The 14,288-nt window shown below is 34.0% G+C and overlaps 4 protein-coding genes across 4 annotated transcripts; 2 read left to right on the forward strand and 2 right to left on the reverse strand.

The window, feature by feature from the left end:
- Positions 1-1,110: 1,110 nt before the first annotated feature.
- Positions 1,111-3,541, reverse strand: HELRODRAFT_188776 (hypothetical protein). The gene is made up of 5 exons (XM_009021775.1): positions 3,460-3,541; positions 2,776-3,013; positions 2,394-2,674; positions 1,924-2,213; positions 1,111-1,716 (listed from the first exon to the last, which is right to left on the reverse strand). Exons 1-5 carry the CDS (start codon positions 3,478-3,480, stop codon positions 1,212-1,214), a joined length of 1,335 nt encoding a protein of 444 aa, XP_009020023.1. The 5' UTR covers positions 3,481-3,541; the 3' UTR covers positions 1,111-1,211.
- Positions 3,542-3,664: 123 nt separating this feature from the next.
- Positions 3,665-5,339, forward strand: HELRODRAFT_188777 (hypothetical protein; the record flags this gene model as incomplete). The annotated part of the gene is made up of 4 exons (XM_009021776.1): positions 3,665-3,734; positions 3,809-4,098; positions 4,546-5,017; positions 5,282-5,339. Coding segments are annotated over exons 1-4 (831 nt in total), but the record flags the coding sequence as incomplete, so codon positions are not given.
- A 780-nt stretch (positions 5,340-6,119) lies between these two features.
- Positions 6,120-9,795, forward strand: HELRODRAFT_94691 (hypothetical protein). The gene is made up of 13 exons (XM_009021777.1): positions 6,120-6,157; positions 6,242-6,313; positions 6,588-6,644; positions 6,860-6,997; positions 7,075-7,155; positions 7,435-7,535; positions 7,690-7,762; positions 8,087-8,222; positions 8,523-8,704; positions 8,814-8,942; positions 9,189-9,286; positions 9,402-9,614; positions 9,648-9,795. Exons 1-12 carry the CDS (start codon positions 6,137-6,139, stop codon positions 9,472-9,474), a joined length of 1,161 nt encoding a protein of 386 aa, XP_009020025.1. The 5' UTR covers positions 6,120-6,136; the 3' UTR covers positions 9,475-9,614; positions 9,648-9,795.
- A 110-nt stretch (positions 9,796-9,905) lies between these two features.
- HELRODRAFT_161906 (hypothetical protein) lies at positions 9,906-14,083 on the reverse strand (the record flags this gene model as incomplete). The annotated part of the gene is made up of 3 exons (XM_009021778.1): positions 9,906-12,945; positions 13,607-13,682; positions 13,855-14,083. 3 exons carry the CDS (start codon positions 14,081-14,083, stop codon positions 9,906-9,908), a joined length of 3,345 nt encoding a protein of 1,114 aa, XP_009020026.1.
- Between the last annotated feature and the right edge of the window lie 205 nt (positions 14,084-14,288).

Raw genomic sequence — 14,288 nt, forward strand, 5'->3', positions numbered from 1 at the left:
TATATATACACATAATTTTTTTTATCTATGATGAACATGGATGTAATTATTAAGATAACATGTACATAATGAATAACATAGCAAAGTTACATACCTACATGCACATTGTACATACATAGTTTTAGACATATATATAGTCATCTATCTATATTCAAGTCAATGTTTTATATATATACATATAGTAGATACGTGGGAATTTTGCATTGTAAATAATTTCAACTTGATAAATCTTACTAGAGCTACTTTTTTTTAAGCATGAATGAACGTAGTAATCAAAAGGGCAAATACTTCTTATAAATACTACATTGTCCTTTATTACTATGGGTAGAAACGCTACTATACTTAACTACCCATTGCTATTGTAAATACAACCGTTAGTGTACCACCACCATCGTTTATTACTACTCCTTTGGCAGTAACCAAAGGGGACGTGGGAAAGTTTTTGGGTCTATGGCAGCCCCAATATTTTGTCACCAGTAAAATTTTTTTCATTTTAAAAACTTTGTAAATATGCTTTTTTTTATTGGTATTCATGTCTTAACCGCTATGTTTGAGGTGTGCTATTAGTGTATAATACTCTAATTATACTACAACACACACGCGCGCGCGCGCACACACACACAGAGATTGTTTCTATTACATTAGCTCCAATACACAAATACATATTAGCATATTATATTAACGTTAATTCTACATAGTAAAGAAAATTACAACAGATTGAATGAGAGTAATTTTAACTCATTCATTTGACTATTATAATTATGATTAATAATAATTATTATTACTTATATTATCTGTTTGCATTTGGCACCATCGGAGCAGAATATTACATTGCTATTTGCATTCAGAGGCAGGATGAACCTGGAAGAAAATAATAATAACAATTATTATGTATATAAATTTATTATGAATATTATTTATATTATTATTATTGTTGTTGGCGTAATTGTGAATGTTATCACAACTGCTGTAATAAAAAAGTGTCGTTCAAGCTGGAATTTTTATTATAACTATTATTAATATTAGTGTATTGTCGCCACTATAATTAGTATAAACATTATTGTATTATCATTATCATTATATTGTTTTAATTAATAAATGATACAAAAGGATCGTTGATTTTGTCTTTTAGGTTATAATTATTAAAATTATTCAAATAATTAAATAAAATATATACGGGTTATGATTATTAAAATAATTAAATGCAGTACTTACTGTCCCAGACAACAATAAACAACAAGGCATATAACTAGATGAAAATTTACACACAAAAAACATAAACATAGAAGACTAGGACACAAAACATCATCATCATCATCATTACTACTATCATCATCATCATCTATCAGACTTGAAAATTTGAAAAATATATACCAAGGCGGATAGATATTAAGCAAACTCATCTCACAAAGGTTCTCTTTTAGAACCATCTCCCTCCTAACGAGAACCTTATATTGAACTATGGCCGCGCTAACATTTTCAACCACGGCTGGTGAAACTATCACCAGAACGCAGTCGAACATGACCAAATGGTTTTTCACCGATCCGTGACTCGTTAGTCGGACTTGGAAGGTTGGGTCCGGATCGGCTGGAGCCACCGGACCCGGATTGACATCGTCGTCGCGAATTATCGAATTTTTGTATCTGTGAACTGAGAAGAGTTTATCACGCTTCTGTCCGTCTACTATCTGTTTCAGTCGCTCTGCTAGACCGCCTCTGAAATTGAAATTTTTTTTTTGATGAAATGATCATTTAATTGATAATTTTACATTTGCGATGGCGTTTCTTTTCATCAATGAATGTTTGAATGAATGAACGAATGAATGAATGAATGAACGAATGAATGAACGAATGAATGGATGAATAAACGAGAAAACGAATGAATAACTGCTGAATGAATGAACGCACAATAAACTTACTAACACAATAAATTTTTTCCTCTTCTTCCCAGAATCAATTTGTTCCAAGTCAGAGCAGTTATAATTGCAATGTTTGGTTGGCGTTGCAAATTTATTGATTAGAGATGAAAATTTCTGATTAGTTGAAGATGATGATTTCTGATTGGTTGATTTTTCTTGGTTGATTGAAGATGAAGATTCCTGATTGGTCAGTTGATTGAATGACGTCACATAATTATCATCCTCATCACCATGATAATTATTGCATAACTTGTAGGCCGTATTTATTGTGCTCTGTGTTAGATCACTCCATTGCTAATAGGGTCATTAGCAATGAATGAATGAATAAATAAATAAATGAATGAATGGATGAATGATTGGATAAATGAATGAATGGATGAATGAATAAATGAGCGAATGAATGAACCAAACATTGTAAATATAACCGCTCTGACTTTTTTTGAAAAAAAAAATTCAATTAGAAATAATACTAACAGACGATGATTGAGAACGATGACTATCATCATCATAATCCGCTATCTTTGTGACATCATCCTCATCATCATCACGCTTATTATTATTACTATTATTATTAACAGTAGTATCTTTATCATCATCATCATTATCACTTTCTATATAAAATTCATCAAATGTGTTACCAGTCTTTCTAGTAAATGTAACAGTAGAGGAGTTAATATTTTTATTTTTATGATTCGTCTTCTTTTTATTATTATCATCATCATTATCTCTTTCACAAAATGATGATTGAAATGCAGCTATCGCCAATGTAAAATATATAATTAGTGATGAAAATAAAAATTTTAACTATAACTACAATAATATAATTATTAACTATAATAAAAAAATATACCACAACCTTTGTAAACTTTGTTTAAAATTGAATTTCGGTTTTTGTTAGTATTTCTCGCAAAAAAATCATGCTTATCAGGAAAAAGTGTCTTTTTTGAGACATCCAGTAACTCTTTTTTGGTACATTTCTTCTTTAAAAGTGAATTTAAACTTGAGAATTCCATCTCATTAGGCCAATTAGGGAATATTTTACTGTTCTTATTCTGACTGTTTTCATTATTGCTGCTGTTGTAAAGTGATGAAATCTAGTGGATAATTCAAATTTTAGCAAATTAAAATAATTAATAAAAAAGTAAACAATTAATAAATAAAAAAGTCATGTAAAACTGTGACTTAATCATAGATTAGTAATAATCAGTCTTCTTATCTGTTATGACCTAGCATAGCAGTTAACCCCAGTTAGTAAGAAGACTTTCTACTCTGCTATGCTAATCATTAATCAATCAGTATCAGTCACAAATCTGGATTAGCCCTAACTTTTTTTAATGATTAGAGACTAATCTAACTAATGAATCTTCTAATAGAATAGTCTCTCTAATGCTAATCTAATGAATCCTTATTTATGTCTATCAAAATCTAACTAATACTCATCTATCAATCAATCTTTTAGATCTCCCATCTAATTATAATTTTTCATAGGAAAATTGAAATTATGAAAAAATTTGACAGCATTAAAAACTAAAAAACCAACTTTCCGTTTGTTTGAAGCCATTTTTCTTTTCTCTTTACATTAAATAAAATTTTAAAGATTTTCAGATCAACCGCTAAGTTGTTCTTAATGGAAGTTTATTTTTCATAGAATTCACTTTTCACACAAATCAAAGAAATTATAAAATTGCTAGTAAATCTTTTGTTTAGAAATTTAATATCGCTCGCCTACGCACGTTGATTTGTTCCTAAATATAAACTTTGAATTTAAAATTAAATAATTATTTAAATACAAAACTCGTATAAATGGCCAAAGGCGTGAGTTACATTTTTTACTTTTTTTAAGTTTTATAAATTTTTTTGACAAACTTCACGTTTTCACTAAATCTCAGAAAAACAAAGGCAAGGGCCCAAAGCCAGGCAAGAGGAAAATCAGCCTGTTGAAACTTTCCAACAAAAAACTTAACAAACTTGCAAAGCAGGGAAAACTTAAAAAGGCTGTTGGCAAAAAAAAGTTAGTAAGCTTACTAAAAGAGCGAACATCGAAAAAGAAACTAGATCGTAAATCGGCCCCAGAAAGGGAAGAGCCGGAGGTTGAAAATGACATTCCGCTGCAAGAAGCTGACTACGACTACTATGCTAAACCTGGAAGGAATTTCGATTTTCTGTCTGATCTTGCTGTGTAAGTTACATTTCTCACTTGTCTGAAGTCAACAAATGTTCGTTTACTAATGTTCCCAACCTAACCCCGACACTAACCAACCCAAAATTTACACTAAATATCATTTCAAACTTGAAATTATTTTCTATTTTACAATAAAATTTAATTTACAATATTTTTTATTTTTTTGAAATAGCTTAAATTTAAACCTTAGTTAACAAACGTTTGCTAGCTTTTCATAAGTCATTTCTCTTACTTACCTATTTCAGTCTTACTTGCTGATTGGATCTTGGTAACAATGTTAATCAGCCATTTGTTTTTTAATTGAATTCAATTTCAGTCATTTGTATTAATTAGTGATTGATTGATTCGTTGGTTGATTTGCTGGCTAATTGATTGGTTGGTTAATTTTTATTTAGTTGGTTAATGATTAAAAATTAATTTTTTTAAATTATTTATTATTATCAGTGATGAGTCAAGTAAAAAACTGGGCAGAAAAAAACGAAAACAGCAAGAAAACAACATCAACAACTCTTACAATGACAAAATTACCAAAGATTATGAATTGAATGAAGGTTTGTATGAACAAAGATACAAAAACAACAACGACAGAAGCAAAAACGTTAAAATTAAACAACTGCTTCCGTTCAAGTCCAAAGATAAAGGAATCATACATAGATCCATGGAGATTGAACAGAAATCAGATGATGATGAGGATGATGATGATGTCGTCAACAATGGTGATGATGATGATGACGTCAACAATGATGATGGTGGTGATGATGATGACGGTGAGGATGGTAATGATCAAAGTAATTCTCACCCTCCGAGAAAGAAGTCCAAAGTTGAAGAGTATATAGATGAGAAAATAAAAACTCAACAATTGAAAAGAGGAATTTCTAATCTATGCAAATCAATTTTACAGTCTATTGACGATAATGTGGGTGATAATTGGTCATTTTTTCCCAAATTATGATGTTAATTATAGTCATATATTTCTGTTTGTTTGTTTGCTTGTTTGTCGGTCTCTCTGTCGCTTGTTTGTATGTATGATTGTTTATGCTTGCTTATTTGTTTATATATAGTTTTGTTTGTGTACTATTGAAATGAATTTACTTTAAAACAGTTTAAAAAAAAAATATATATATATATATATATATATATATATATATATATGACATATTAAAAATTCACTTTTAAACAGATCGGGAAGTTAAACGAAGTTATGGGGTATTTAGCAGACGAGTACACTCATTTTATCCGCAAATACGCGCTAATATCTCTATTTGAGGTATTCAATGATATAATACCGGATTATAAAATTAGACTGATCAGTGATACTGAGAAAAAACAAAAGGTTAGTTGTGTGGGGTGTTGATTTTTGATTGGTTAGTTGATTGATTGTTTGGTTGATTGTTGGTTGGTTGGTTGATTGATTGATTGATTGATTGATTGATTGACTGATTGATTGACTGATTGATTGACTGATTGATTGACTGATTGATTGATTGATTGCAGATGAAAAAAGAAACCAAACTATTGTTTGGCACAGAAGAAACATTACTAACATGCTACAAAAAGTATATTGAAATACTGGACATCTTTTGTAAAGGTGTTTATGTCTGTATATTTGTGTATGTGTGTGTGTGTGTGTGTGTTTGTTCGTTCGTTCGTTTGTTTGTTTGCATAAACCTATGCGTGTAAAATCTTTAAAAAATTCATTAAAGGTCAGACATATTCTTTCAATAAAAAGTCAAAAAAGAATAATAGATCAACTAGTAATGGCCGCCGTGTAAATGATGGAGGAAATGCCGATTGTGATGATGATGACGTCAATTGTGGTGTTACCAAAGATACCGAATTGAAAAACAAGAAGGTTTCTTTCTCTATTTAAAATAAATTTGTTTTCATTACTAACAATAATGAATAATAATACCCCAACCCACCGATCTATAAATAGACCTTGAAGAGGAGGTCAGTGGAGTGCCTCGGTGACCTTTTGAACTCTCACCCTCAGTTCAACTTCAGGGTTGAGATCATCGCCATCATTGTCAGATCCATGTTTAACCACGATTCTAAGGTAATGGTGATGATGTTGTAATAATAATAATAATAATGATTATTATTAATATTATAATTTATAATTATAACTATAATAAAAAAGACGAGCGACATAGCGTGTGAAGCTGTGAAGAAGTTGTTCGGAGCTGATAAAGTCGGTGACGTCACTTTGGAGGTTTGATTGATGGATAGATGAATGAATGAATGAATGAATGAATGAATGAATGAATGAATGAATGAATGAATGAATGAATGAATGAATGAATGAATGATGGATTTGTAGATGGCTGAATACTTAAGTGAATGATAAATTGGTAGATGGATGGCTGAATGATAATAATCTAATAAATTAAACTCTAAATTGCTAGACGAATGTTTGAATGAATTTTGGCTCATTCTTTCACACACACACACACACGCACACATACACTCAATAAAATATTTTATAGGTCATAAGGTTAATAGGTCGGGCAATCAAGGTCAGAAAATTTGATGTCAAGCCAAAGGTTATACATACACACACTCACACACACACACATACATACACACAAGGTTATACATACATGCATACATACACACACACAAACACACACACACACACACACACACACACACACACACAAGGTTATACATACACACATACATACACATATACACACAAGGTTATACACACGCACACATACACACACACACACACACATACTTACATACACACATACAGGTCTTAGATACTTTTCTATCCTTAAAGATAAAAGAAGTTTCTAGAGATAGTGATGACGATGGAGAGGTGAGGAAGAAGATGATGACGATGGAGGAGAAGAGGAAGATGTCGAAGATGATGTCCAAGAGAGATCGAAAAGTTATAATTATTATTATTATTATTACTATCATCATCATCATCATCATCGTCGTCGTCACTGTCACCATCACCCACAGCGAAAGAAACAAATGAAAGAGCTGGAGAAGGAACTGGAAGAGGCGGCTGTTACAGACAACACCAAGCGTAAAATTAAGATGGTCGGTTGGTTGGTCGGTTGATTGGTTGGTTGATTGATTGATTTATTGATTGGTTGATTGATTGGTTGGTTGGTTGGTTGGTTGATTGAATGATTGATTAATCGTCTAAATGGTTGATGACTCGTCGGCAATGATTAACCAATTGAGTGATTGACTGGCTGATTGATTATTTAATTGCGTGATTGGTTGATTTATTGATTCATTCGTTCATTCATTCATTCATCATTCATTCATTCATTCATTCATTCATTCGTTTCCATGAACCAACTTCATACACAGCACACCGAGATAGTCAGCATGGTTTTTTTAACCTACTTTCGAATTTTGAAACTTGCCAGCGACTCAAAGTTGTTGTCATCTGTACTCGCGGGACTTGCTAAGTAGGTCAACTTGTTGATTGGTTGATTGATTGGTTGGTTGGCTGGCAGACTGGCTGGTTGATTGATTTTGCCAAGAGTCATTCCATGCGTAATTATTAATTTATTATTTTATTATGTTGTTGTTATTAATTATTTAATTATGATCATAATAAAGGTTTGCCCATCTAATCAACGTGTCATATTTTGATGATTTGTTTGCCGTTCTAACTAAACTCGTTGAATCTGGGGTTGGTTTGGTTTGGTCGATTGATTGATTGGTTGGTTTGGTTTGATCAATTGATTGATTGGTTGGTTGGTTAATTGGTTGATTGATTGATTGATTGATTGAACAATCGATCGATTGATTGATTGATTGATTGATTGATTGATTGATCGATTGACTGATTAATTAATTAATTGATTGATTATTAATATTAGATGTATTAAAACTGAGAATAAAGATTATAGCTGCAAAGACAACAATAATGATGATGATGGTGATGATGATGATGATTATGATGATGAGGATGGTGATGATGATGATGATAGAGAATAATATTAATCGTAATCAGGACCTGACAACGAGGGAAAGTTTGCACTGCATAGAAACGTCCTTGACATTGTTGTTGGGTCAAGGGTCAGCCTTCAACATTGACCCTTACAAGTTTTACCTACATCTCTACAAGACCCTCCTATCCTTCAACTATTGTTTGTGTTGTTATGGTTTTTGTCGTTGTTACATACAAAATATAATACATACAAACACCCGCACAAACACACATACATACAAACAAGTAAACATACATACATACATACAAACAAGTAAACATACATACATACATACAAACAAAGAAACATACAAACATACATACAAACACCCACACACATACAAACATACATACATACATACAAACAAACATACAAACAAACATACATACAAACAAACAAGCATACAAACAAACATACAAACATACAAACAAACATACAAACAAACATACAAACAAACAGCAAACGCAAACACCGACCTACCATCTTGTATAAAATGCCTCGACCTGATGTTCAACAAGCGGAAAAGGCACGTATCCGACCAAAGATGCCTGGCCTACGTTAAACGGCTTTCCATACTTTCGACGCATCTCTCCGGCCGATCGGCCATCACTGTTTTATCTATGATTAGGGAAATTATTAGAGTTAGTTTAATGTCATTATGATGTTGTTTATCGCATCTACTACCATCACTACTACTACTATTACTACTACTACAACGACTGCTACTACTACAAATAATAATTTTTTTAGAATTATCCCAAGTGTGAAGTCCTCTTGGACACGGACTCGATCGGAAACGGTAAATACGATCCGGAATCGGATAATCCGGATTTTTGCAACGCCCAGAACACATCCCTGTTCGAGTTGCATTTATTGAGGGTAGGAATCCTTCATCATTATCATCATCGTTATCACAGCACTCAACATCATCATCATCATAACCATTATAACCATTACAATCGTCATTATAACCATCATCATCATCATTATAACCATCATCATCGTAATTATAACCATCATCATCATCATCATTATAACCATCATCATCATCATCATTAAAATCATCATCGTCATTATAACCATCCTTGTAACCATCATCATCATCATCTTGACCACCCACCACAGTCCAGTTACGAACCAGACGTACGTACATACGCCCAACACATCCTTCAAAACTGCCCATCTGATGGGCGGTTTAGACTGCCACTGCACCTTATAAATATGTTTGTGTTCTTCTTTTTATTATTGTTGTTGTTATTGTTGTTGTTGCTGTTGTTGTTGTTGTTTATTAGTTTCAATTTTAATTAAATTATTTTCATGATATTATCTCCTCCGTAGTAAGAGTGATTACGTTGAAAAAGATAGCCTCCAATGCATCGGACGGATTAGTGAATTGAAGAGGAAAAATTAGTGGATGGATTGAATGAGTGTGAATGAATGAATGAATGACTGAATGAATGAATGAATGAACGAACGAATGAATAAATTAGTGAAGGAATCAAGAAACTAGTGCATGAGCGTTTGATTGATTGAATGAATAAGATACAATGTTTTATTGGTTGGTTGGTTAGCTGGCTGATTAAATGATTGACTGATTTGTTGATTGATTGATTGATTGATTGGTTGATTGGTTGGTTGGTTGGTTGATTGATTGAAATTTTATTAACATTTTTATTTGAATTAAATTCAAATATGATTATATCAAGTGTGAATATTTGAGTTATAATAATAATGCCTTCATTGGCGTTTTTAAAATCGGTCGGTCAAAAAATTATTTTACATATAAATAAATCAAAATGACAATAATACTCGTTATTATTATTATTATTATTATTATTATTATTACAATTGTTTTCTAGAGGTTAAAGACGATTCAACATAGAACAATGAGGATGATGATGACGACGACGATGATGATGATGGTGTTGACGATGATGAGCCTTCTAAAAATTTCCTTCTTGATCTTATTACCTCGATCTCTTCCTCGCTCATTCGAATCTTACCGACGTTGTTTCGACCGATCGGCCGGTTTCGTCTCGGTTCCTCATCTATACCGGTTCCGATTTTACTATTATCGATGCCGACGGTTCTAAAGTTCGAGTCGCGAGTTTTGTTATCGTCACTGTTCAGTTGGTGATCATCACTACTATCCGGGGCCATCAGTAGGAATGTGCTTTGCACGGAGGGGGGTGTGGTTATCTCTGACGTAATCGGTGACGTCATATCGTATTGTAACGCTTTATTTTTTTCTGAATAACGGGAAGGTTGCAAATAGCTGGAGATTGGAGTTGAAGGGTTGTTTGTTGAAGGCGTGCATGTGTTGATCCGATTGTTGTTTTTGTTGTTGGGTGTTTGAATAATACCGGCAACGTTTCGGTTTTCTAGCGGTAAAGTTTCGGTACATCCCGTCTGAATGTTAGTTTCAAATGTGTTGTAGAATGGACGCGATTGGTTGATAGTTTCCGATTTTTTTAGATTTTGGTGAACGCCAACAAGTGAAACAGTTTCAGTATCGTCAGAGCAAGATGGTTTTGATAGTTCGACTTTTTTAAAATGGATGTGCCTCTTGAATATACCGACGAAATTGATGCGTTTCGAATCTCTTTTCGGCTTCGGTACATCAGCCTCGATGGTTTTAAACTTATTAAAGTTGTTTCTGTTTGCTCCGTTTTCACTGCTGGTTGTGACATTCAAATTTTTTACGTTTGCAGGGGTGGTTGGTTTATATCGAAACTTCTGAATGAACTGGTTGTACAAATTCTTTTTCTTATTTTCATTCTGCTCTTCGCTCGCTGTCAAACACAGATCACTTGTCTTATTTTTATTAGAACTACTTGTGTTCACTGAACCACCATCACTATCATCAGCGTTGTTATCGTCGCGTTTGTCATCATCGTCATTTTTATCTTCGTGGTCCATTTTATCTACTTGATCGCCAGTCGGGTCATCATCGAACCGACCATCACTGGGAACATCAACCGGTTTTCTTGGATAAGGAAAGAAGTTAGAGTTGCTATCGTTGTCGTCGTCGTTGTCTGGCGTGCCGACCATCTGATTGGGGTTGTAGAACAAACACGTGTTGCTACACGAACTTCCACTAACACTCGGCTCTTTAGGGATGTACTTAATTTGAGATGACTTCGCGAAACTCACATTTTTTGGCCTCAGTTTATTTGCGTAGGACGGTGATTCGATCGGTTTGGAATCGGTTATTCTATTATCAGGTGATCGATTCCCAGCTCTTCTTATCGGTAAAACAATCGAAGCTTGGTTCAACTCGGTAACTCGATCGTTCGACTCAGAAGCCATCCGTTGAACTATAGGTTCGGTTGGAGTTAACGTAAATGTTGGATTGGATGGTTTTCGAACTTTGTCGACATAATTGTCCGCTATAACTGACTGAATCGTTTCGACACTGGACGTATCGGTTGATGAAGTGTTCTGTGTGCGTCTGACATCTCTTGTAAAATGTTTTGAAAAGACTTTAAAAAATTTTTGACGAAAGTGCGGCAGACTACTGCGTCTATGTTTGGCACTTTCTTCACGATTTTCAATTATGTTAATTCTTGCATCGGTGTCATTGAAATTACTCGGTTCGTCGGGTTCATCACTCTTTGAGGGCTGTTCAAATTTCGTTTCATCCGATTGGTCCTTCGAGACAACCATCCTCTCTTTCAAACTTTCAAGTTTCGACAGGAAAAGATGGGATATGTTGAATTTCAGCACATCATTGGAAAGGACGTCACCGGATGAACCGTGGGACTCAACCATTCCACCGCTGATTAGGACGCTTGAATCTAACACAGAAGAATTTAATTTTAGTAATGGCGACGTGTCATGTTTACCATCCGGCTTGATTTTGTTGTAAATATCGTTTATACTTGGTCGGTACCGAGACGATATTCGATCCTGAGACGAAATACCGACATGTTCTGGAGGTCTGTATACGTAATCACAAACTTTTTGATTGAGATCGGGTCGATATATTTCTGAAGGATACTGTAAGGAGCCTAATTGATCCGTTCTGTAATTTATTTTCTCAAATTCTCTCAGGGACGGTCTGTACATTTGTAGTGCGCTATCTTCTGACAGTTTTGTCATTCTGTACTCCGTTGCATTGCAGTGCTGGTTGTCATTAATGGACGGTCTATACCGGTAAGGATTGATTGCCTCAATATTCGATGGTCGGTACCGATAAAACGCTTGCCCATCTAAACCCGACAAAGTTTGTTTCTGATTGGCTGAAGTTTTGTCGACTGGCAAAATTGCAGGATTGATTATTTGTATGGAATCACCCATTTCAAATGGATGTTGTCGATTGCAATCTTCGGTTGTTTGCTCATTTTGAGAAGTTGAAATTAAATTCAGAGATAGCAATTCCAAATGTTCGTTTATATCCGGTTTTGAACTATGTTGTACCAGTGATTTTTTATCAGTTTGCATGATTGTTTTATGTAAAATAGCTGGACTCGAATTTGCTTGTGTAACTTTCTGCTGTTTTATATCGGTTCCTAACTTATCCGGATTTGAATGAACGATTCTTGGTGAAAGGTTTTGATCAAGCGACTTATCGGTATTTTTTGAATCGATTATGTCGGTATTATCGCGTAATGAATCGGTTTTTAAATTCTTCACCGACTGTTGAGTTGTTTTATCATCTGATGTTTTAACGTACGGGCTAGCTACATAGTCGTAATCGAGTTTACTCATCGAGGAGTCGGTATCATGAGGGTTGGACTCATTTCGGTATTGCGAGTAATGAGAACCGGGCTCGTGTTGTCGGTATAATTCTTGTGGTAACGTAATTGACGGCAGTTGCTGCTGGGTTTGTTGATTTGGTGGCGGCTGGTATAGAGATGGTTGATTGACTTTTCTACGTTTGCTGTTGAAATTATTTTTTTTTTACACAAGATTAATAACTGTTCATTATTTGAATCAAATTGAAATATAATCCATTTAAATAATTAATTTTGATACAATTAAAATTATGAATATGAGAAAATTTTTATGAACATTTTATAAACAAATGACCGTAATGACGTTCTTGACGATGATACGAAGATAAATAATAGAGAGAAGGATGATGATACCAGATGATACTAGATGGTACTAGATGATACCAAAAGATACCAGATGATACTAGATGGTACTAGATAGTACTAGATGATATCAGATGGTACTAGATGATACTAGATGATACCTGATGGTACCATATGATACCAGATGATACTAGATGATACTAGATGATACTAGATCAGGGGTGGGCAAACTACGGCGAAGTTAATTTATGCAGCCCGCATGGCCTAACCCCATAAAAAGGTCGCCAGCCAGACATTATGACCAAAAAAAGGAGCCACAAATTTTTAAAAAATTCTCCCCCGGATTGGAAAAAATTGCTATTTAAGTACATATGCGGCTCTTTAAAGATAAAATAGTTCTCAATGTGGCCCTCACAGCCAAAAGTTTGCCCACCCCTGCTCTAGATGATACTAGATGATAGTTGTGATAGGCTGATGATGACGACGCTGATGACGACAACGTACAAGTAAGGGATGGTGATGCAGCATAACATGGATATGTTTATGAGGACCACAACACCAATTGCCATGAATTTTGCGTCTGGAAATATTTTTTATAGAAAATTTTAATCATTAAAAATATTGTGGTATTTTTGTTTAAAATTATCTCAAATAAATATTAAATTACTATTAGTAACATTTCTCTACAAATATTTTCAAAATAAAACAAAAAATACCGACCAGCTCGAGAAAAACCAACAAATTCAAAATACCGTGATATGGCTTTGACTCTGTGCATGGCGGATTATAACAGCTAACATATTCGTGATCGATACCCTCACAACCGATGTTAATGGCACACGACCGGGTCCGCAGCATCGCCCCATCTCCACAGGAAGTTGAACAGGGGGTCCAGTCTGACCAGGCTAGCCATTTTACAGGGTCAACTTTTGTCGGAAGAATGCGAGATTCGGTTGTGTTTGAAGATGGTTTTGTATTCATTTTTTTTCAAAGTTAGAGGTTATTTTTAGATTGTTTGAAGGTTACGGTCGGAGTTTTGGAAGGGTCTTTTGCTTGATAATTTATTGATAAAGTTTCATTTTAAAAATGATTTGGCGTGCTGATGTCTGTTAGGTGTTTAGTTTTGATTGGCTGGTGAAGTAAGTTGTTGATTGGCTGATTGGTAGATGAGTTTCTGACTGGCTGG

The sequence above is a fragment of the Helobdella robusta genome, assembly GCF_000326865.2.
Source record: "Helobdella robusta unplaced genomic scaffold HELROscaffold_3, whole genome shotgun sequence".
NCBI lineage: Eukaryota > Metazoa > Annelida > Clitellata > Rhynchobdellida > Glossiphoniidae > Helobdella > Helobdella robusta.

Excerpts from the sequence above, each read along its gene's own strand:
- HELRODRAFT_188776 (XM_009021775.1), bottom strand. The coding sequence starts at position 3,480 with ATGGCTTCAAACAAACGGAAA. Across the intron at positions 3,014-3,459 it reads TGGCTTCAAACAAACGGAAA|ATTTCATCACTTTACAACAG; the intron begins GTTGGTTTTTTA and ends ATTATCCACTAG. Across the intron at positions 2,675-2,775 it reads TTTAAACAAAGTTTACAAAG|CTGCATTTCAATCATCATTT; the intron begins GTTGTGGTATAT and ends CATTGGCGATAG.
- HELRODRAFT_94691 (XM_009021777.1), top strand. The coding sequence starts at position 6,137 with ATGTTTAACCACGATTCTAAG. Across the intron at positions 7,536-7,689 it reads GTACTCGCGGGACTTGCTAA|GTTTGCCCATCTAATCAACG; the intron begins GTAGGTCAACTT and ends ATCATAATAAAG. Across the intron at positions 9,287-9,401 it reads CCACTGCACCTTATAAATAT|TAAGAGTGATTACGTTGAAA; the intron begins GTTTGTGTTCTT and ends TCTCCTCCGTAG.